General features: G+C 39.1%; 2 protein-coding genes across 2 annotated transcripts in view; one reads left to right on the top strand and one right to left on the bottom strand.

Moving 5' to 3' along the window:
* Positions 1-1,285, bottom strand: part of LOC126260508 (PHD finger protein rhinoceros) — a 244,715-nt gene extending 243,430 nt beyond the window's left edge. The window contains exons 1-3 of the mRNA XM_049957839.1: positions 736-1,285; positions 447-494; positions 21-125 (exon numbers count right to left, since the gene is read on the bottom strand). Coding sequence (XP_049813796.1) covers positions 21-69 — 49 coding nt within the window. The 5' untranslated portion in view covers positions 70-125; positions 447-494; positions 736-1,285. The remainder of the gene's footprint in view (positions 1-20; positions 126-446; positions 495-735) is intronic.
* A 269-nt stretch (positions 1,286-1,554) lies between these two features.
* Positions 1,555-24,236, top strand: part of LOC126260810 (NTF2-related export protein) — a 45,097-nt gene continuing 22,415 nt past the window's right edge. The window contains exon 1 of the mRNA XM_049958178.1: positions 1,555-1,712. Within this exon, the coding sequence (XP_049814135.1) occupies positions 1,704-1,712 (9 nt within the window). The 5' untranslated portion in view covers positions 1,555-1,703. The remainder of the gene's footprint in view (positions 1,713-24,236) is intronic.

Here is a 24,236-nt window from a genome sequence, read left to right as displayed (position 1 = left end):
TTAAAACTTGAATCACTCACCCGCACCATCATCAGATCTGTTTGGCTGACGCTTGCCTCGCTGTGACATTCTGACTAAGTACACTAATATGAAAAAGACCTCCACCGAAGTGTCGCCATCACCATCTAGAACAGAAAAATGAAATCATATTACTAAACATAAAAAAATGTAGTGCAGCTGTATAAAAACTCCTCCAGCACACTTAGTGCTTAGACTATCAAGGTATGTTTATGTAAACATACATATAGTGCATTCTGTCAAATAATAAATCTATCAACAAAAAAGTAGCACACTATATTTTTCTTGTTAAGCAGAATTACCAATAGCTCCTTGTTATAGTTATAATGTACCAGGCTTGCTAATAAACATAACTGTTTGTGAAATGTTTTCATAAACAATATAGAAATAATAAACAATAAATATATTTTTATAAATAAGATACTCACTACATTTCTGCCTAATTTACTGGCGATGCAATTGTGATTGGATCAAATCTGTAAAACAAACCATTTGAATATCATTAGATTACTAAAGTTGTGATAAACAAAATCAAAGATATATTTTCAAACTTTTTTTATCCACAAAATAAATTATCGTAATGAATTATACACTTGTGGCAATAGAATAAACGTGTTTCATGCATTCACTGTTTAAAACATTGTCGTGAAACGCTGAAACTGAAAAACCTGACAAGAAGTTATACACACTATAGAACATACAGGTTTAAAAACTTACCATGTATATAAACATAAAACTATCAATTCATGATGTAGCTGACGCAGAACCATGTCACACAGTATTTCCGAGTCCAATCACAATTCATTCAAAAGAAAAAGAACATAAAATTGGCATATTGGTTTTTGAGCAGATTGTCTTCAATGGATGCAACCTAGCACGGATAGATGTAAACATTGACACTGCACCCGTCACACAGTTCCTTTTTTCATTGTAGTTGTAAATAAAATTTACTTCACATCACTTAAATAATCGCAATCACAATAACTTCATAAAACACACATTTTAATGATTATTATTTCAATATCAAAGTTCGTCAGTCTACCCATGGTGCTAGTTAAACCTAACAACATTGACAACACAGATGGCAGCACGCCTCAAGTTTTCATTAATCTTTGGGTTCACAGATAAACTAATAAAATGCTCATAGCTAGCTGTACGCACGAAATTTAGCTTCTCACTCACTTATATTTCGCGTTCAATGAAGGTCAGAACACATCTTACACACTACGCACTTTCTCCCACTATAATAACTGCAGAACATCAGCCCCGTCTCTTGTCAGTAGTCTAACCAACATGTCCTCATTAGGTATGCCTCTTGCTGGAATGCCCCTCTCACTTACCATGAGTAATATTTCCAAACAATTATAACTTCTACAACTGCTGCAGCTTCCTGCCATAAGTGGCAATCGATCTCCGAGTCCGTTTGGAGCTAAAAATGTTAAAGTAAACCTCACTACCATGGTTTGGCGCCATCATGCCTGAAAAAATAACTGTAGAAGTTGCTGGTCACGTGACCATTGTGCACGAGATCTCACTATTTACGAGATATTTTGGGATGTTGTTGAAGAGAGTGACATGATTGTGGCGTAAACAACGTGGATGATTTGAATCTTCAGTGATTGATTGTAAACATCAGCTATACGTATTCTTACTCAATTTAGTGATCTCTAGGTTTTGTGTACGTCATGGATGAGGTTAGTAAATATGTAAATTCAGTTCGGTAGGCTATACTTGATCGTGTTTATCTCTCTCCCCCTCGCACCGAGACGCCCAACGAACGTATGGTGGATTGAGATATATTTGTATACGTGAGAGTGCTTTGTGTATTGTTTTGATGATAGAACCAAATCAGTAAGTATTAACCATGAACTTTATACGTTGGCTTACCTTGTGTTACATGTGAGGAACCTACTTTTGAACGTCTTAGATTAAATTGTGGTGAATTGTTTAAAAGAGCCGGTATGATCACAAGTCGTTTGAGTGTAAATGTGTTTTCATTTGTTGTTGAACACAATGAAATGTAACGGGAAGTTCGAATGTGTTCATGTCAACGTTTGCATAAATGTGATAGATAATTTCGGACGCAGACGATGTTTAAGCGCTCGAATGCGTGATGTTTATCGGGGAGTACCGGCATTTTGACGTTAGTGTTAAATGAAGTGTCGTTATATCTAGAACCGTCAGTTAGTATTTTATAATTAAAAACAGGGAATCACAATTAGGCTAGTAATAACAGTTTATTAGATATTACAATTACAGCGCAACCATAACCGCACGCAAGTTACTGATCAATGTTGTAAGGCAGACACAAACACACACAACAAAACAAAGAGAAAAAAAGCATAATTATTATGTTATTCGTCCTTAAACATCACTTCTCTATTTAAGAAAACCACTCGTACTCTACATAATGATAGATTACAAGGACAAACATTAAAGCGTCAACTAAGTTTCCAGTTTCATTACCTCATCCTTGAAACAGTCTTTTGAACTACACACTCATCATTCCTTTTGTTAAGTATTTTCCATTTGTTTATTGGAGCTAACGTGTATATAACATCCAGATGTAGTTCAGTGTAACATACACTAACATGAAGTGTTCCTTCAGTATAACAAAAGAACACTTTTCAAACCTCCCCAATGGAATTCTGGTAGTTTTTCCAATCACGTCTCCACAAATGTCTGAAGAGTGTGACTAATCACTTTCGTATGAGATTTATGGTCCCCATATTGAATCCATTCAGCAAGTTTTAATGATAAACACGTTGACCAAGAAACATTTTGCTATTGGTTCTCCGTATATTAACTTTAAGGAACAATTTTGTTTCGAAAAGTTTTTGCATTCAAAATTTTCTTTTCAACTTATTCTTAATATCAGTATATTTGTGTTTTCATTTGCCAGGACTTAGAAAATCATTTGCATAAAGCAACAAATAAGTATTAAATTCACCAGAGATTTCGGCATATAGACAGATATCATCTTCAGATTGTCATAACTCTATTGTCTCTTAGAAAATTGTCAGATTTAGAGTTAGAAGTTCATGGTGCCCATTTCAGTCTGTATGTAGCTTTATTATCTTGCAAGCCCTTCCTTATTCTTTACACTCTGAGGCATTGCCATATGAGTTTTTGTAGTTAGCTTTCCAAGTAGGAATTATTTTGCAGGTACATCTATTTGTTCTATAAAAATATTGTTTATTCACTACATTAAAAAAAAGTTCTCAGTGTAATGAGTCTAGCAACTGGAGCATATGTCCCCTTGTAGTCATATAGTTGTACCTGTACACAACCTTTGTTAGCTAAATATGACAAACCTTTCAGTATATCCAGAGGCATCTCTCTTTAATTTGAACACCCACTTGCTGTCAATGGTTCTTCAGTTTCATGAAGTGGCATGTAAGTCCACTTTCTGTCCGATAATGGTGTCCAGGTGGGATAATTTTTCCACAAATGCTTCTGCATTCAAGTCCAACACTCCATAGTCATCCAGGTACCTAGGTCTTCTCATTATTATTTTGCTTTTCCACAGAGATTCGGATTTGTCCTTCACCACTTCGTGAGTCACATCTTCTGAGTTGTCTTTGGCTGTTCGTTCAGTTTCCTGAAAATTAGTTTCATTCTGATGATGACTTTTATCTTCTGCTTTGTTTTGCATTGTGTTGTCCATTTGAATAGTCTCCATGATCCAGTCATCACTACTTCCATCTTAAAATAGAAATTTGTCTTCTTCTCGAATTGCATCTCTTGCAAATACAATTTTATGTTGTTTGGGCTGCCATAATCTATAAACATCAGTCATGAAACACTTTAATGAACAGTTGTAAAACTGCCCCGTCATTTATGCGTTTGAAATGCGCTAATACGCAACACAAACACAAATAGTTTTGAGTTTGACTTCCTTACGTAGCAGGCCCATAACATCGTTTGAATTTCTCCATCTGAAGCTGAGGTAGGACTATGGTTGATGGTAGAAACAGCTGTCATTGCAGTTTCTAAAGAGGCGTGCTCTCGAAGTTTGCTTCTAAGAATCATTGGCTACAGCAAGCTTTTTCCGTGATGGTGTGGTTTAGTCATTCTGTCACTCCATTTTACTGAGGTTTTTGCCTTATGGTGAACTCGAACCCACACCTTTTCTTCAGAGGATATCATCATTTCATTTGAAAAGTAATCACAGCTGTTGTCGCTAAGACTGCTGCTGTCCATGTTAAAATGAGCAGTATCAAAATTTAAAACGATGAAACACTTCAGAGTTTGGCTGACGGGTATAAGCTGCAGTAAAGTGAGTATAATTATCAATGAAAAACAATATATATTTCTTTCAGTAAACGGAGACTGATGTTATAGAATCAAGTCACTATGTTTCAGCACAAATGGTTGTCTGGCTCGAACATCAGACTGAATATGTGGTAATGGTGCTTATTTACATTCTGCACGTCTCAAATATTGTCTTACTGGTTTGGAAATCTTTACTTTGTTCAGCTTCCCTGCTAGATAAGATGTCCTAAGTGTTTATGCCACAAGTTTACATCGCTGTCTGAAACACAAAATACTAGGCACTAAACATAGCTTAGCTCTTGGAGTCAGTTTGAACAAAGTGTATACAAACCTGAGTCTTTTTATATATATATATATATATATCACCTTTTGAATTAGGCCTAGTCCACTGAACTTTCAAACCATCTATACACACTGACAGATGATTGTTTAGTAAACCTGGCACTATAAGAAAACCTCTTATTGTTATTCGAAATCTCTTTCGTCAGATGGTGCTTTGAACATGAACATCAACATCCGCAACCTCTCTGGCAAATGTAAAACGTAACTGTTTGGACAACTTAAATTCTTATTAGATTTTCAAATTCCCTCATATTTGTCAAGTGCACAAATTCATTATTTTTTTGTTACCCCTGTGTGTAGGAACCATCCACTTCGTGGATAACTCCCAAAGATAGTGGCAATGAAAAAGTTTCCCACTTCCATTTGTTTCTTGTAAATGAGTAACTACATTTGTGGGATTGTTACTGCTATGCATTTGTATTTGCCATGCATTGTGCCCTAATATGACCTGGGTTCCCATATTTATAATAAGTGTATTCCTTGAGACTTTGTTGGCACTAGATGCTTTCTTTTGTATAACTGCGTGACAAATGCAGTAGACTAAGGCTGCTCGTGTAATTAATTTTTACTACCTTTAGAATTTTTATGTTTTGCTTCTTCATCTAATATCGTGTCTTTCACAAAACTCATTTTCAGTTGCTCATATGACAAGGTTTTCAGAGGAGCAACTGCTACTTTGTGTTTAGTAACAAACTACGCATTGTATCAGATTCTTCAATATTAGCACCACGTGCTTTCAAATCACATTTTAACTTATCAGACTTCTAAAAATGATTTTGAAAATTATTGTCATTTGCACTCTACATCATTATTAACAAGGATTTTCATAATAAAAATTAATAAGCCATACCTTTCCACCCAGAAGTTACAATCAGTGAATCCAACAAATCGTAGACAGGCTGCTTGTCCATGGCATACTCCAAGTGACTTCTGAAATGTGTTGGATAATTTTCAGCTTACCTTATCCGTCATTTTTGCAAATTTCTCCCAAAAGAGCCTTTTTCTATGTACATTATTCAGCTGTGTCATCTTGAGTAGACTCCCCCATGTCCACCTAGGGCCTTTCTTCAACTGAACTGATGAATTTGTTTTTGTATTGTTATTACTGTCACTATATAAAACCTGGCTCTGGATCCATAATCAGCTGTTACCAATAGAAACTTCTGTGAACATTTTCTGGTTAAAAACTGGGAAGCCACAAATAGACAAGTAAAAACAATTTATTAGATATTAGAGTTACAGGCACAACTGCTATTGCAGGCAAGGTACTGAACAATGATTAAAGGCAGAGATAAACACATGTAATAAAGCAAAGAGAAAATATGAAAGCTTGAATATTGAATTATTCATATGTCAACATAAAGTATGCTAAGGTAATTAAATTGCATCTTTTAACCTGTAATTGCCACTAATTTACCAATTTTAGCAGAGTTGATGTCATCCACATACTGATTTTGAAATTTTTTATTAATATTGGTGATGGGGATTTCTGGACCAACAAGTATTAAGTAATACCAACAGCAGCAGAAAATGGTATAACAGGAGTAGGGTTCATGATGAATAGGAAAGTAGGGTGGAGAGTGAGTTACTGTGAACAGTTTAGTGGTAGGTTGTTCTTGTAAGAATCGGTAGCAAACCAAATCTGCAGAAATTGTTGAAGTTTACATGCAAATGTTACAAGCAGAGGGACAAAGAGATAGAGAAAGTATGTGAGGACATTAAATGGATAATTTAGTATGTAAAGAGAGATGAAAATGTAATAGTCATGGGAGATTGGAATGCAGTTGTAGGGACAGGAGTGGAAGAAAATGTTGTGGGAGAATATGGGCTTGATATAAGGAATGAGAGAGGAGAAAGACTGAGTTCTGCAATAAATTTCAGTTACTATTAGCGAATATTCCATTCAGAAATCACAAGAGGAGGTGGTATACTTGGAAAAGGCTGGGATATATGGGAAGATTCCACTTAATTGTCATTGTTAGGCAGAGATTCCAGAATCAGATGTTAGATTGTAAGACATCCTCAGGAGCACACATAGACTCAGATCACTCGAAGAAGCGGTATACAGAAGTAATGAAGACTGAAATGATATGCTTGTAATTCTCTGACAATATGGATGCTGTGATAATGAGTAGCTCACTTAGCAGTTCAATTGAAGAGGAATGGACATCTCTAAAGAGGGAAATCACAGAAGTTGTGAAGGAAAGCATAGGTTCAAGGAAGGTAACTGTGAAGAAACCATTTATAACAGAAGAAATACTTCAGTTGATCGACAAAAGAAGGAAGTATAGAAATGATCAGGTAAATTTAGGAATACAGAAATACAAGTTGTGGGAATAAAATAAATAGGAAATGCAGTGAAGCTAAGGTGAAATCGTACGTAAAAAATATGAAGAAACTGAAAAAGAAATGATTGTTGGAAGGACTGATTTAGCACATGAACAAGTTAAAGCAACCTTCAGTGAAATTAAAGTAAGGGTGATAATATTAAGAGTGCAGTTGAAATTCCACTATTAAATGCAGAGGGGAGAGAGCTGATAGATGGACATAAAAAAGCAGACTAGCACTGACAAAAAGGGCATTCCTGGCAAAGAGAAGTGTACTAGTATCGGACATAGGCCTTAATGTGATGTAGAAATTTCTGAGAATGTATGTTTGGAGCACACCATTTTATAGTAGTGAAACATGGTCCATGGGAAAATCAGAACAGAAGAGAATCAAAGCATTTGAGATGTGGTGCTACAAAAGTATGTTGAAAATTAGGTGGCCTGGTAAAGTAAGGAATGAGGAGATTTGTTGCAGAATCGACGAGGAAAGGAATATATGGAAAACACTGACAAGGAAACAGGATTATATGACATCTGCTAAGGTATCACGGGGTAACTTCCAAGGAACTGGAGGGAGCTGTAGAGGGTAAAACATGTAGAGGAAGACAGAGATTGGAAAACAGCAACAGCTGACTACAGACTGTAGTCAGCTGTTGTGTGAGAATGAACATTTGTATTTGGCACACTATCCTCATGTTTGTACATGTTGTCTATTTTAAATTTGACCTGCCAATACCCAGTGATTTTCATGGTCTTCACATGCATATTCGTAATGTGACACAATACATAGCACATACGGAGATATGTAGCACGAGATTATGTAAATTTGTACAGCATAAGATCCAGAGTTGGTAATGTAGTCTTACTGAAACTGATTATTGCTTTAGTAGTTATCTTGCTTCTCTTTCTTTTTTTAAAAAAAGCTTTCTGTCTGGGTTTATGATGTGAAACTTACTGGCAGATTAAAACTGTGTGTTGGACCAGGACTTGAACCCAGGCCTTTGCCTTTTGTGGGCGACTGCTCAGCCTACTCATCTACCTAAGTACAACTCATGGGCTGTCCTGACAGCCGTACATCCACCGGTACCTCATTTTGCTACCATATCTCTGCAATATCCCTTCTTCGAGGAGTACTTGTCCCACACGTTTTGCAGAATTTCCGTGGGGACTGCCGGGCATAAGACTGTGAGGACAGGTCTTGAATCATGTTCAGGTGGCTCAGTTGACAGGTACTTGCCCGTGAAAGGCAAAGGCCTTGGGTTTGAGGGCCAGTCCTGCACACAATTTTAATCTGCCAAGAAATTTTAACACAGCTTATTTTTTGTGACAAATGCCTTTTAATTACCAATACTTAGAAACACTTTCAAAATTTCCAAGTCTCATCAGTAATAGCCCTTGTGTTCAGTTCCATTTGGTTTTCTTCAGTGCACTTTTTTTTCCAAATTAGAGAAGCTGATAGTTTGTTCCTATAAGATCACCAATAGATTAAAGATTGTGAAGGTAGAACAACACATTTTAACCTCCCACTCGTGATGAGCTGTGGTTGCAAAATAACCAGAAAGAATCACCTTATGAAGAGAAATATCTGGTTTAAAAGCCTGTAAGGCTTCATATGCCTGCTACCTGATTAATTAAGTCAGTGTAATCATTGGCCATGCCAGAGCCAATGATATGCAGGGCTAACAAAGTGTTTGCATGCCTGACTACATATATTTTGTAATTATCATACCTTTTAATGACAAGATGTCAAGTAACTGGGATATTTCCAGACAATACTTGTATATTCCTTAACAGTTCTTCAGCTTCACCTCACAAAGTGGAGTTTTTCCTAATCAAACTCAGAATGATATCCCTGTGTGATGAGTACTTTGCAAGTTGACAAGTAAATAGTGGGTAAGTTAAGAAAACTGACAGTGCCCTGCAGCTATGATAATTCCACAGTGTCTAGCATGTGAGATTCTGTTAAGTCTCATACACTTTATCCTTGCTGTGATCTGTGGCTTCATCTTCAATTTCAAGTTGTGCTTGGGCAGATTCAAACTCTACCTGAATCTACGTCTTTCTATTTAATTTTATCTTTGTCGCCTGGACTGTCTATAACTTGCATAGTGGACTTAGCAACATCTCTTTGAATAACCTTGTCCTCTCATAAGAAACCATGTATCAGGAATGGGCAGGTGGTAATAGGAAGTCAACAGATGCACTTACCAAATGCAGTCGATATGGATGCATGATGGGAAGTGAGAACTGAAACAGTTATGGTGTTACAGACTCTGACAGCTGGCTTTACTCAACACTTCATTCATGTTGGCAAAGTTTGGGCCAGTGTAGGATGTGAAATTACATTGTATGATGACTGGTGCTGTCTGTGTCTGTAGTCCTCGTGGCAAGACATTGGCAAACCTCATCAGTCTTCAGCGATTCTGTAGCTCTGAACATGGATGTTTACATTGTTGCTTCTGAAATTCTGTTGCTTACGAAGTTCTGAACAGACTGTATGACGTTCAGTAGTACTTAAATAACGTAACAAAAATAAAGTCCAGCTCTTACAAACTCAGTTTTTCCATTTCATGTTTGCATTTTATTACATTTTCACATTTGTCATTAGGGGAGGGGGGGGGGAGTAAATAAGTAAAAATGTGTGGCTGCAATTGTTCTGATGCAAGTCACTGAGTCATGCAATTGTAGGTTTAGTGTTTGATGGTGTAGTGCATGAGTGCTTTTTGCGCTCCAATTATTTCCACTCAATCGCAAACAAAGAACTATGTACAAGGTTTACAACTTTGCTTCTGCCGTTTGCCGATAGGTGGCGACAGCGGTAAGTAGTGGTCAAAAGAAACAGATCGCAGACGTCAGGCAGTTAGCTTGGACCTCAATCAACGTAACCTCGTTCACACATTAGTCGATTTGTCTCTGCATCATAAAGTTGTTCTTGATTGGAAATGTCAGTTTACGAGCCTAATTCTCGTCATTTGCGGGAGGTGTTACTGTTTTGTTTCAATATGAAGAAAACAGCGGCTGAGTCTCATTGAATGCTCTCAATTACATATTGTAAGGACGATATTAGTGAAATAATGTGTCGTGAGTGGTTTCAGCACTTCAAGAATGGCGATTTTAATGTTGTAGACCGGCATAGTGGTGGAAGAGAGAATGTTTTCGAAGTTGCAGAATTGGAGACACTGGTGAGTGAAGACTCACGTCAAACTCAAGAAGGATTGGTAAAATTAGTGGGGGTGACACAGCAAGCCATTTCAAAATGTCTCAAGGCTGTGGGCATGATCCAGAAAGAAGGAACTTGGGTCCCGTGTGAGATGAAACCAGGAGACATTGAACGGCGTTTGTGTGTTTGTGAACAGTTGCTTCAGAGGCAAAAACAGAAGGGATTTCTGCATCACATTGTGACCGGCGACGAAAAATGGGTTCATTACGATAACCCTAAACACAAAAAATCATGGGGATATCCAGGCCATGCTTCCATATCAACGGCCAAACCAAATAGTCATGGCTCCAAGATCATGCTCTGCATTTGATGGTAGCAGCTCAGCATCGTGTACTATGAGGTGTTAAAACCAAATGACACAATCACAGGTGCTCATTATCAAATGCAATTAATGTGTTTGAGCAGAGCATTAAAAGACAAACGGGTGCAGTACAGTGAGAGGCATGATAAAGTGATTTAGCAGCATGACAGCGCCTGACCCCACGTTGCAAAAGAGGTCGAAACGTACTTGGAAACATTAAAACGGGAAGTCCTACCCCACCTGTCGTATTCTCCAGACATTGCTCCATCTGACTATCACCTGTTTAGATGAATGGCACATGGCCTGGCTGCCGGACACTTCTGATCTTGTGAGGAAGTCACAAATTGGATTGATTCGTGGATTGCTTCAAAAGGTGAACAATTTTTTCGATGTGGGATTCATATACTGCTCGAAAGATGGGAGAAAGTGGTGGCCAGCGATGGATAATACTTTGAATGATACATGTATAACCAATTTGTTTCATTAAAGCCTGAAATGTTGGGGGAAAAACTGCGGAAGCAAAGTTGTTCACCTTGTATTTTGTATCAGATCACATTTATTGAAGCTGTTAATTTTGATTGACACGGACTGACACAAGGCCTCATGCCACACCATAGACAGCCATTGAATTGACACACTCATCTGCCCACTTTAGTGTCTCCATGTTATGCACTGTGAACAATGGGATAATCTGTCGTGGTCGAAGCCCACATAAATAGGTACAGAGTTCCCAAAGGGGTGCAGACTACACGGGACAGTTCGGCCAGACCAGGTGCAAGACATTACACAAAAGTGAGTAATGGAACCAGGGAGTTGGGCCCAAAATAATTTTTCATTGGAGGCAATTGATAGAGTATGTAGTACAATTTCAAATTTATTGATCAAATTACACAATAGTGACCACAAGTAAAAATGGCATAAAAAGTACAACTTTATGACACCAAGTTAATATACAAACGACTAACAGGATAAAGCTACTAAAAATGTAATTGCTGCAGCAGAATCTTATCAAAAACAGTTTCTATACCTTTGACTTCCATAATATTGTTTCTGATAATCAGAGACATAACAGAATATTATTAAGACGAGAATTCTTACAAACAACAAACTCAGAATCCAAAATTATAACTTTTATAAACCTCAATAGTGCCAACCTTATTTATCCCCTTTATTGAACAAACCATAATCATGGAACCCAATAATCTTTTGATCCAGGTTAGAACTGAGTAGGTGAACACCTTTTACAGCATTGTTTACAGAAATCTATAATCAATGCAAAATAATGCTTCCCTTCTGTTGCAGCAGATCTCAACCGCAGCCACTATCCTGTCCAGTAATTCAGCAGAATAGAACATTTATGTGTCAGGTTTTCATGTTACAGAACCAGCACAGACCGTGCCCTCATATGCCTAGGACTTACAAGTGGAGACCACTACATTGGGATCACAAAATTGCTTCAAATTTTCTACACCTTTAGTGGACAATTAAAACAACATAATGTGCAAGTAGTGAGGTGCACTACTCTGACAACTCCAAGAAAATTGCAACAGATGTTTTCCTGTACACGCCTATTATGTGGCTTATGTATCCGTGCATAGGTGCCGGATGTTAGAGTTCATGGTGGTCAAGTTATTAGCTTTCAAGCTCTTTAAGACAAATGTATATGAGGCAATGGGTCGACTCCCACTCAAGCTTAATTATTAATCTTTTTTTTTTCTTTTCATCACTGGTCATGTTATTTAATTTGTATGACATTTGAGAGGTAATATAATTTTTTAAAACACCTGTGTATTTGCATGAAGTTTAAGTGAATTTCATGTTATTTGACTACTTACTATTTTTAATTAAATTTAATTATTAGAACAAAGATATTTATAACTATCGACAAGTAAATGAAGAAATGCATAGAGTTTTCCTGAAAATGTCTGCCTGTCGTGATTTGCAAAATCCCTTATACATGCAATCTGGTAAGGTACCTGGAACTACTTTGCTGCAGACACAGAGGCAGGCCCCATTTGGCTGTTAACCTGCGGAGCAGTGAGACATTGCTAATGTAGCAAGAACAAATAGTGTAGGTGCAATTTTTTGAATATCATGCAATTTACACTTGTATTACAAAAATGGTAACCCCCTGGTCTTTGACTATATGCAGATAATGAATGTCGTGACAATTCAATGCATAATGCAGTTACAAAATCTCTGTTAAAAGATGCATTTGTGTACTGTGAAAGTCTTCTTCAAGTGGACCTTATTAACACAGAGCAATCACCAACAATTGCTGCAGATGCAATGGTGATTGGAGAAGTACGTCATTATTCTGTTGTCAAAATGTTAGGAGAAAAGATACTTATTATTGACTAGGAACTCATTCATTCCAATGAAGTAGATGGAGGAGGTCTATTTCGTGAAGTTGACTATATATCTGACACTGAGGATTTTGAAACAACTGAAAAGAAGGCAAAAACTGAGTACATTCCATTGGAAATGAAAATAAAAGTGGTAACATTGGCAAATGAACACTAACATGGAATCTACAAACTCTTCAGAGAAAATGATTTCAAAGTTTAAAAAGAAAGGACTATCAGAAGATAGTAAGAAAATATAAAAAGTGGAGGATCAACAATAGAAATGTATGCACTAATTGATTCATGTCACAAACTAAAAAATTCAAACAATGGCACAGAATTCATCAGAGGAAGATCACGGCATATATGAGTGACAGGGAATCTGTGACTTGAGAAGGAACGCTGGAAGCCGCAAGAAAGTTTCAACTTCAGACAAAGGCACTTAACCCTAATCTTGACAAAAAATTTGTGATTAATACAGACCAGACAGTTTGCCAATACCAGTCAACTTACGACAGAACTCTCGCTGAAAGAAATTAAAAAATTGTGTTAAAAGGCACGATATGAAGAAGGTACACAACGCAATACATGTTAACAATGTCTGGTGGATTATTACTGCATGTGTTTTGTGTTTGCAAGAGGCCACGGGCAAGTTTGGACCAAAAGTTCAACAAACTGTTGAGAAATTATCGACAGACTTTCGAAATGTCATTATTGCTTGTTCGAAGACTGAAAAACTTACCACATAGATCTAGGTATAATACAAGGTGTATATTAATTCCGGGAACACTTTCAGTTATTTATTGCACAAGAACCAAACATAGTACAGATATCATACATATGACAGTTTGAAGAGAAACCCTGAAAGTTCTTCCCCCCCCCCCCTTTTTTTTTACGTGTGCCGCCACAGCGTAGTTTGGTAATTTGCCAATAGCCAGCGCTAATCGCAAACATGGCAAGTTCAAGTGCGGAGCGAGCTTTCTGTGTACCGGAGTTCGACAAAAACAAGTGTGCTACAGCTGTTCAATGAAAGTTTAGAACCAAGTACTGTAAGAAGCCACCAACAAGGAAGGCCATTTACCACTGGCACAACAAATTCGTTATGACGGGTTTCTTGTGCTCAGCAAAGAGAAGCGGACGTCCTAGTGTGAGTGAAGTGAACGTGAAGCACGTACGAGAGACATTCATATGGAATACAAAGAAATTGGTGTGTCATGCATCCCGGGAACTTGAAATGGCTCCAATGACAGTGAGGAAAGTTCTGCGATTGAAGCCGTTTATGAGACCATTCAAATTAGAGCTAGAGCAGAAGCTCAATGATGATGACAAAGACAAGTATTTTGAGTTTTGTTCACAGTTTTTGGCCTCCCTGTTCACCAGATCTCACTCCGTGTGACTTTTTTCTGTGGGGAAACATTAAAGATCTGGTGTATGTACTGCCTCTACCACATGATGTAGCAGAGAGAATATGGGAAGCAACTGTCACAGTTGACTATGCCGTGCTTGGATGGGTATGGCAAGAATTCGATTATATTGACGTCTGCCGGGTCACTCATAGTTTGCATATCGAATGTTTGTAACAAAAAAAAACTTTCAGAGTTTCTCTTCAAAATGCAATATGTATGACATATTTGCAGTGTTTAGTTCTTGTGCAATTAATAATTGAAAGTGTTCCCGCACTTTATGTACATCCTGTATATTCGGGTGGGGTCATATGAATTCTGGTTTATATAATTGCATCTTTACCGATGACACAGGTCTTCCAACATGCACTGTGTAAGTCATACCCCCAAAATGTACTCCCAATTTGCCAACCATGCAACATTTATTTCTATCAGCAAATAAAAAAACTGTCCCAAGCACCTTCAGAACTGTTTATTTCTGATTGACAACAAACAAGAAGTTGCTTCTCGTGAAGATGCTATTAAAATCCATCACTGATTGTCCGCACCTACACTTACCCAAAACATGTTGTGTTATGCATGGTTTGCATCCAAACTATCGGAAGAAAGTGAAATTTTTCAAATGTCAATGAGGTGTGTTTTCCCTTAGAAACCTTGAACATTCCCTGTAAATGTGGGAAAACTACATTTATTTGATGTAGTAGATGCCATTTAATTAATGTTTTCCATGTCTGTGTGACAAATACCGTCGAGCAAGGTGTGATGTCAAGAGCACATCTGGTGAGTAATTGTACATTACGCTGGTGGTCTGGCACATTGTGACTTACTATGTCACTGATTGTGAATAACATCATTCGCATTTCAAGCCTTTCCCTTCATCCTCAAAAATTTATTTAAAAATAGTAATTAGTAAAATAACATATGAAATACACTACAACTTCATGAAAATACACCTGGTTTTTCCCCCCATTATATTACATCTCAAATGGCCTATAAATTAAATAATATGACCCGTGCCAAAAAGACCATTGCCTTGTCTATGACATTCTTGTAAAGTGCGAATGCTGACCACTTGACCACAATGACTTGTTATGTCCAGCACCTTCGTAAAGATGCATCAGTTCAATAATGGGTGCGCAAAACTTCTCTTGAAATTTTCTTGGAATTCCCAGGGTAGTCCACCTTACTATTTGCACATTATGTTGTTTTAATTGCCTTCTAAAGATATACAAAGTTTGAAGTAAATCCGTGATCCCAGTGTCGTAGCCTCCCTTGGTTAGACACTGGTTTCATTACTCTGCAACAAGCATATGTTGTATACTGGAAACATTATCATTTCTTCAGGTTAACAAATAAGGCCACCTACACACAAGAGCCACTGACAAGCACCTCTGTGCAGCACATCGAGCCTCCACATGCTGCTGCGCGACGTGGCACTACTGGAAAAAGAAACGGCTCCTTTGTCATTGCACTGTGCCGCTTTGATCTGCCATTGCTGCCACACCACCGTGTTTCAGTTCCGTCGTTGAGTCGGATGAGTAGGATGCCTCTCTTTTGCTTATCTTACTGAATAAGAAAATATAAAAAGAGGTAATTTAAAAGTGAATCCTGGGTTCTACCTGTTGCTGGCTATGTGTGATTCCCACCACAGACTCATGTTCATTGACATTGGAGCAAATAGATCACCAGATTGATCTGTGTTTAAGAATTGATCCCTTCATAAGAAGTTAATCAACAATGAAACTAAGATTTCCTCAAAGAAGGCAGTTGTATGAAAACTGTGATTTTTTTCCTCTTGCTATTAAGGTTTTGGTTTGTCACTTTCCTGAATGCGGTAATATGAAGACTGTTTCTTTTGAAAGAGTTTTCAGACACAGTCTCTGTAGTGCTAGAAGATATGTTAAATGCATTATTAGCATTCTTTCTAAAGAGTGCAGAGTTTTTGATCGAGCTTCCAATGTACCTCCAGAATTTGCTGAAGATAATGCAGTGCGCGCCACAGTTTTGTTCATGGTCAAGACAGGTATAGATTTGAAGACACTTTGAGTACATGTGTGTTACGTGATATGTCAACAGACTTAACGTTAAGTGGGAAGAAGTGTGAGTGATGCACACCAATTGTTATCTTCTCTGAAGAACATTTGTCTCCAACGTCCAGTGAAAACTTCAAAATTTGATGGAGTTTTCTGTTCCTGACACACTGCATTGCATATCAACGGATGTTTTACAGCTTCACAGTTGAAATCTTTTGTATTGACTTCCTTCTCTAGCCAACAGTATGACCTACGTGAACATATTACCAAAGAACAGTGAACAGCAATAACAATATGTAACATGCGGACTGTTACCATGCAGTGTTACCTATTGCTTGGTCATGTGAAGGCCAGTATTGGTAGCAATGTTCCACCAATGGTGGATGAATGGTGCTTCTGTGACACTGGTGCCAGTAGTCCGCCACTGACTGCCACAGAAGAGCGACCTCTGAAGACACCTATCCAAACCGATATTTTGCCAGCAGAAGCACCACATAGAAGTGCTTCTCAAGTGGCTCTGTGTGTAGGCGGCCTAATATGCAAGCAGCTGTAATAGGTCAGTAGCATCAGACTGTTAAAAACTGTTAGAGAAACACCAGTCTGTTCCTCTGCTGCTTTGTAAAGATGCTTTTAGTGTTCCTTTCCAAATATCATTGGCAAACTGCAAAGGACTTACCATTATTAAATTGAGCACCTTGTCTCTCAACACAAATAGTACTCAGTATTTCACAAGAGATAGACCGTGACAACAGCTATGAACAGTTCCAAGAGTCCAAGAGGCTTCTTCCGTAAACTGTTAGTAGAGGTACAGTGCAATTGTACCTTAATTCAACATCGGCTTTGTCATGTTTACACAGGCACAAATGCATTATCACATTTTCCAATCAAGCATTGATACTTCTGCAATAACACTGAATGAGTAGGGCACCGAGCATGCCAGTTGTTCCCAGCCAGTTCTCTTGGCCTACCAGCCACGCTTCATCTGCCACGTTTCTGGATTGTTCCATTTTAGTCAACAACCACTTCACTTGCGGCAACCATTGCACCAGAGAACCTCCGGCACTTCCTGCCCGAAGACAGGTGATTGACCCTTGATATGACTATTGATAAGTGCTGACATGGCACAAGTGTCTGATTATTGAACTTGGTTGTAGCAACAACGTTACAGTGTTGTCTCTTACGTCCATGTTGTAACAGTGTGATAAATACAAGGGGATTCGCGAAGATATGCAAATATTTTAATATGTTGTTCAACAGGTAAAACTAAAAGAAAAAGTTCATATAAATATTGGTCCACAAACGTTTAGTTACGGAGTTTAGGCTAATAAAAGATTTTGCCTGAAATTTAGCAACTTTGCTAATATGAAGCCATCACAAAACTGTACGAGGTTAAAGTAAGGCAAGATTTCCATTTATTTTGTTGTTGTTGATCTGGTGAATCTACTAAAACATGTTGCAGATGTGTATCTGCAGTAGTTTTACAGAACATCAAGAGAAGCAAAGATTATTATACAAGTAAATTTATTTGCTTTTAAGAATTTAGAAATCTTTATGTCATTGTTGGCAACTGTTTGTGAAGCCGTTTCCTTACCTTGAAATTACTTAGTTTCCTGTATTGTTTAGTGAAAGAACATAATAACAACAGTGTATTTAAGTGAAACCACATAGTAACTGTTGTAGTTTGTAGATTATTTATGAAATAGGGATGCCTTTCAATTTTACAACAGAGAAATACGCCGATATGGTGTTTATTTGTGGCAAATGTGATGGTAATGCTATGGCTGTAGTTAACGATTATCGCATACGTTATCCAACTCGGAGGATTCTGAATGCACAAACCATTAGCAGCGTATTTTAAATGTTATGGGAGACAGGTTCTCTACCTAGCGTTCATAATCAGTATGAGTGCTCGATACGTGAAGACGATGATGATGATTTTATGGATGCTGTTCAACGTAGTCTGGGTACTAGTAAACAACGTATCTCTTAACAGTTAGGCATTTCACAGTCCAAAGTATGGCGTACACTGAAGTACAATAATCTGTATCCTTACCATAAACAAAAAGTGCGTCATTGACATCCGGAGCCCCTAGCCTTTGCTTGGAATTGTGCAGCTGGTTAAATGCTAATTGGCAGCTACACAAATACGTTTTATTTACTGATGAGGCACAGTTTGCTCGAGATGGTATAAACAATTTACATAACAAGCTCTTATGATGTGAAGCAAACCCACATGCAACAATGCAATGCGATTTCCAGCAGCAGTTTAGCATAAATGTTTGGTGTGGTATAATCAACACACACTTTACTGGACCACTCATTTTCCCTGGACATCTAACTGCCGAGACATACTTACCAATGGATTTTTGTGTGTGAGGATGGATGAAAGACATAGTTAATAATGACAAAGTCAATACATGTGAGGCATTATTTGCTCGCATTATGAATGCAATAGACGAAATTAAGAAACAACCCTATGAAACTGAAACGAGCAAAAAAATCTGTTCCTATACGTGCAGCTGAATGCATTGAACTTGGTGGAGACATTTTTGAATGTTTATTGTGAATGTATTGTGAAATTGTATGTGCACTGTACAACTTCCTTAACACTGAGCTTTGTTTTTTCCAGTTTAACTTGAATTCACGTGTGCTATGTTATTAATAAAAGCAGATTATCTGACACATTTATACAGTTTCAGTTAATGTAATTACCATCAATTTTCCAAAATTAAATTCTCTACAACTTATGTTAAAAATGTTGTGCAATTGTCTGGAAATTAAAAAACAAATTGGCCCAAATAGTTAATAAATTAAAAATTTTATGAAATTATGTCTTTGCTTCTCTTGATGTTCTATAAAACTACTGCAAATACACATGTGCAACATGTTTTATTAGATTCACCAGATCAATAACAACAAAATAAAAGGAAATTATGCTTTACTTTAACCTCGTATAGTTTTGTGATGGCTTCATATTAACAAAGTTGCTAAATTTCAGGCAAAATCTTTTATTAGTCGTAACTCTGTAACTAAACATTTGCGGACATGAACTTTTTTTCTTTAGTTTTACTTGTAGAATAACGTATTAAAACATTTGCGTATCTTCGTGAATCACCCTGTATATATCTTTTGCTGAAAATTTCTCGGGTATTCAGCCAGGTGATGTCATCCAACACGCATGATATTTCGGCAGGCCGACTTCTTGCCATCTTCAGACATTCCTAGAGTCTGATTGATCTGTGATGGATGCCGACTTTATATAATTTTTACCTTCGTCCTACAACCTCCATCCTGCGCGGTCCCAGCCAGTCTGGGGGAGCATGGCGCTCCTCGACAGATCATGGATTGCAGTCCTTCCACGGCCACGGCCGCTTTTAGAACTCTGCCACCATGGTGACAATGTGTTTTCTTCTCAAGGTGTCCTGACAGGAGCAGATTGCTGTGTAGACTGTTTTAATCATACTCAAGACTGGACCCCTGGCCTTGCTTGGCTGGAACCTGCTGTCTTTATTTATTAGCTCGTTATGCAGCCAAATCTCCTATGTCTCTCTGAGGCTACAGTTCCAGAAGGTGTTTGATTGCTGTAACACCTGTGTGCGATTGTAGTTCATGTCCTGTCCATATTAGATGCAGTGCTCTGCCACAGTGTAATTGGTCAGCTGTACATTGTCTGTGTAGCATTTATGTTCACAGCATCTCTCTTATACCGTCATGGATGGTCTGGTCTAAATAAATTTTCCCGCACAGGCAAGGGATGCGGTAAACTCCCAGTTTCCAGAGTCCTAAGTCGTCCGTGACTGATCCTACTAATGGCTTCATTTTGGATGGAGGGCAAAACATTTACTAATTTTTGGAGTATTCTGCTGATGTGTTCCCAACATATGATATAATCGTTGCAGCCAGTTTGTCTTCATCCTCGGAAGGCTGCAGTCTTGGCTTCTTCAGTCTTAAGGCCTGTTTCATCTGGCAGTTGTAACCATTCATGAGGAACACATCCTGTAAGTGCTGCAATTCAGCTGTTAGACTGTCACGGTCTGAGGTCTGAGATCGCACATGCTCTGTGCACCAGTTTACTCAGGACACCCTTCGCTGTGAAGGAGCATGACAGCTGGAGGCATTCAGGTACAAGTCTGTATGTGTCGGCTTACGGTAAACACTGTGTCCTAATGTGCCATGTGGCCTTCGCTTGACGAGCACATCTAGAAATGGAAACCAATTGTTTTCTTTTGCCTCCATTGTGAACTTTATATTCTGGTCCAGCGAGTTCATATGCTTCAGAAAGTCTTGAAGATGATGCTGTCCGTGCAACCGGATCACAAATGTATTGTCTACATATCGAAAAAAGCAAGAGGGCATGTAGACTGCCGACTCGAGAACTGCATCTTCAGAAGCCTCCATAAACATATTGGCCACTACTGGTGATAGCAGACAGCCCATTGCTACTCCATCTGTTTGTTTGTAGTAGTTCCCATCGAACAGAAAGTATGTTGACATAACCATGAATTTGATTAAAACACAATGACAGTCTACACAGAAATCCACTCCTGGCAGGACACCTGAAGAAGAAGATGCATTGTCACCATGATGACAGAGTTCCACGCATGGCTGTGGTCGCGGAAAGACTGCACTCCATGATCTGTTGTGGAGTGCCACATTTCCCCCACCATCCAGCGCCGTGCTTCCCCCATCACTAGCTGCGGATCACATGAATGTGTTAAGATGGAGGTTGTGGGAGAGGGGTCAAGATTATGCAAAGTCGGCATCCATTAGAGATCAATTGGACTGTAGGAACACCTGAAGATGGCAAGAAGTGAGCTTGCTAAAATATCACACCTGTTGGGCAACACCACCCAGCAAATACCTGAGAAATTTTCAAGATTTCCATGTGCTAGGAAAGCATCACATCACACGTGTCTGCTGTGATTTGCTTGGCACTGAAAGTCTGCTTCAGTGATCCAGACAGATGGAAATCTCCTGATGCCAAATCCACTGTTATAGGAAGAATACCATGGATGAACTTACTGCTTTTGCTCTCTGAACCACATGGTGTACTCATGTTGTATTTTGTCTAGCGTATACATCTGTGCCTACTCCACTTACAGGTGGTTCCTGGAGAAAATAATTATCAAGCTCCAAACAAACCTGAATGTTTGCATTTTTACAATTGTGGTAATCAATAATATGCACATGAAAAGAAGTTGGTTTCCTGGTTTCGCTTTGGAGCATCCGCTCATGAGGTTTTTGTTGTGAGTTTTCCATTATCATCTACCATTTAGCATTTTACTTGAATTTGTGAGGATCTCTCTTGTGTTCCTCTGCTGACTAAACAAATGTGTTAATCACGCAGTGCAGTCGAAATACCCTCCCCGCTCAATTAATCTAACTTTCTATGAGTACCAGCTTGATGAAAAAACTATTCAAAAACAGCCTGACAAGGGATTTATTCATACAGGTTATTGGAAGATTAAATCTGTACTCTGGCCAAAACTCAAACCCTTGTCTTTTGCACCAAACACTCATACTGAATTCCCCTCAGGGGTTCAGCATTCATTTACTGGGTATGAGCTTGGCGACACAGGGTTCCTGAGCTGAGGACTTGTAAGTGCCGCCAGTCGTCTGCCCCCATAAGCTCTCTGCGTGCTTCACTGTCCGACGTGGGAATCTTGGCTTTCTGGATCGCAAGGATGGTAAAAACCTCAATCTCAATATGTGCTGCACACTGATGGAGCTCTGTGCAGGTGGACTTTTATGTCCCTAGTTGCTCATGGGACTGGGGTGGATCCTTCAATATTTGTCTTCCTCCTTCCAGCGGGAAGGGTGGACTGATGGTAGGTATCAACATCCCATCGAACAAGAGGACTCATGTAGCCAGTCCTCCAGACTTGGGTATTACACAGTGTCTTACATATCTAGTAACATAACACATACTGCTGACCAAAACGTGTTTCTTATAGTTAAACAGAAAGTGGGGAGCTTTCAGAAAGTTCAACCTTCCTGCACACAAAAAGGTTTAGAGGGAATCACTGGAAATTTAATATCTGTCAAACCCTTGCAAAATGGGATCCTATTGATAGGAACATATGATTCCTAACAAGTGAAAAATGTCCAGAAAGTTCAATGCAATAAAAGTCAACTGCACAACACCTTGAACTATAGTAAAGATGTGACTTGGAGGGATCTTGCTGACATTATTTCCCAAGTAGAACTGAAAGCTGAGTGGTTCCAGGAAGGCATTGTTGATGCGCAAAACATGATGAAAATATTTGGATGGCGATCTCATGAAATCGGACTCATTTATGCTGGCTTACAGCAGCACAAAACTTCCAAAGTATGTCAAGACTAGTTTCCTTCGCCTCATCATGCAGTCCTATTTTCCCAACCCAGAGCTCAGTTTTACATGCCAGTGCTTTGAGCACACCACCTTTGGTTGTAAGGAGAAGCCACTTGCGGCAAATGTGGTGAGGAAGGTGTCAGTTGTTCATCTCCTCCAAAGTGCGTGAACTGTTCTGGGGATCACCCTGTGTGGAGTAGGGACTGCGGTACCTTCCTTGAAGTAAGGAAGATTCAAGAGATCAAAACAACTAAGAGTATCTCATATGATGAGGCCAAAAATAGGCCCCGAAGTTTGCTGTCTCCTTTGTGTCCGTTCTTAAACAGCCAGTTCAGAAGATCAATGATGCTACACAAATGAAGGTTGCTAGTGTCAGCACTATTACTTGCATTTGCTAGTGCAGTTGTGCTGCTGCAGTTACTTCCAAGCCTACACTTCCTCCCAGAATATCAGACAAAGCCATGCTAGCTGATGTTGTAGAGCTCCCTGCTCCTCCAAAGGTTCAGTCTGGTCCATTGCCACAGTTGTGGCTCTGAAGCCTACTCAGGGCAACAAATCACCAACTGAGCCAGGAAGTAAACAGTCAGATGATGTCGACATCATCCTATCCTATGTCTCTCGTGATTTTTCTGTAGAGCTAATTGACCTTGATGTCTGATTGGGGCAAATATCTTGTCCAAGACTGAGCCACCACCCATTACAGGCTCCCTTTTCCAGCAGAAAGACAGGGTGAAAGTCCAATCCATGTGGTTGATGGTTCCCATATTACAGTGGAACATTGGTGGGTTCAGGATGTGCGGAGGAACTGAAACTGCTAGACAGGAACACCCCCCTCCCCCCTGTACCTGTGTTTACAAGAAACATATTGTAAAGCCTCTGACATCCCTGTGCTGTGGGGCTATACTCTTCACCGAAAGGATGACATGACTGGGGACAGAGCCAAGGGAGGGGTTGCTGTTTTTATCAGTAATGTGCGCCTCTCCTCTGTTCTCCAACTGGCAACTGACTTGCAAGCAGTTGCCATTGAAACTCATGCGCGTCAGAGTATTACTGTTTGCTCACTGTATCTACCTCCGCAAGATGTAGTTGACTCTGAGGCGCTCACAGATCTTGTAGAACAACTCGCTTGACCATTTCTCCTACTGGGAGACTTCGGTACCTGTCATGTCTTGTGGGGCTAAACCTCTACTTGCCCTTGGGGTCGTGTTTTGGAGAGCCTCATTATGTCTCGTGAGCTGTGCATCCTTGACACGGGTACTCCCACTCATTTCTGCGCTGCTACTGGTTCATTCTGAGCCATTGACTTATCTGCTCTCCAGCCCTCATAGATTCTATTGAGCAGGAAAGTCATTGACGACTTTAATTCCAGTGATCACTTTCCACTCTGCATTCACCTACTGGATAGAACATTCCTGAAGAGAAGCCGCAACCACAGTGGATGGTCAGCAGGGCTATCTGTACACTTTTCAGCTAGCCAGCTGGCTGTGTTTGAACACTGCAGCAGAGTCCAGAAATGGGTGGACCACATTACACGAGTGATTCATCACACTGCTGACTTATCCTCCCCAAAGTCCTTAGTTCATCTTAGGAGGCAACGTGTACATTGGGATGACCGGTGACTGCCACTCAGCAATGTGGGTC

Source organism: Schistocerca nitens, chromosome 5 (genome assembly GCF_023898315.1).
Source record: "Schistocerca nitens isolate TAMUIC-IGC-003100 chromosome 5, iqSchNite1.1, whole genome shotgun sequence".
In the NCBI taxonomy this organism is placed as follows: Eukaryota; Metazoa; Arthropoda; class Insecta; order Orthoptera; family Acrididae; genus Schistocerca; species Schistocerca nitens.
The sequence above is the reverse complement of the archived record's forward strand: the minus strand, read 5'-3'. Positions and strand labels throughout refer to the sequence as shown.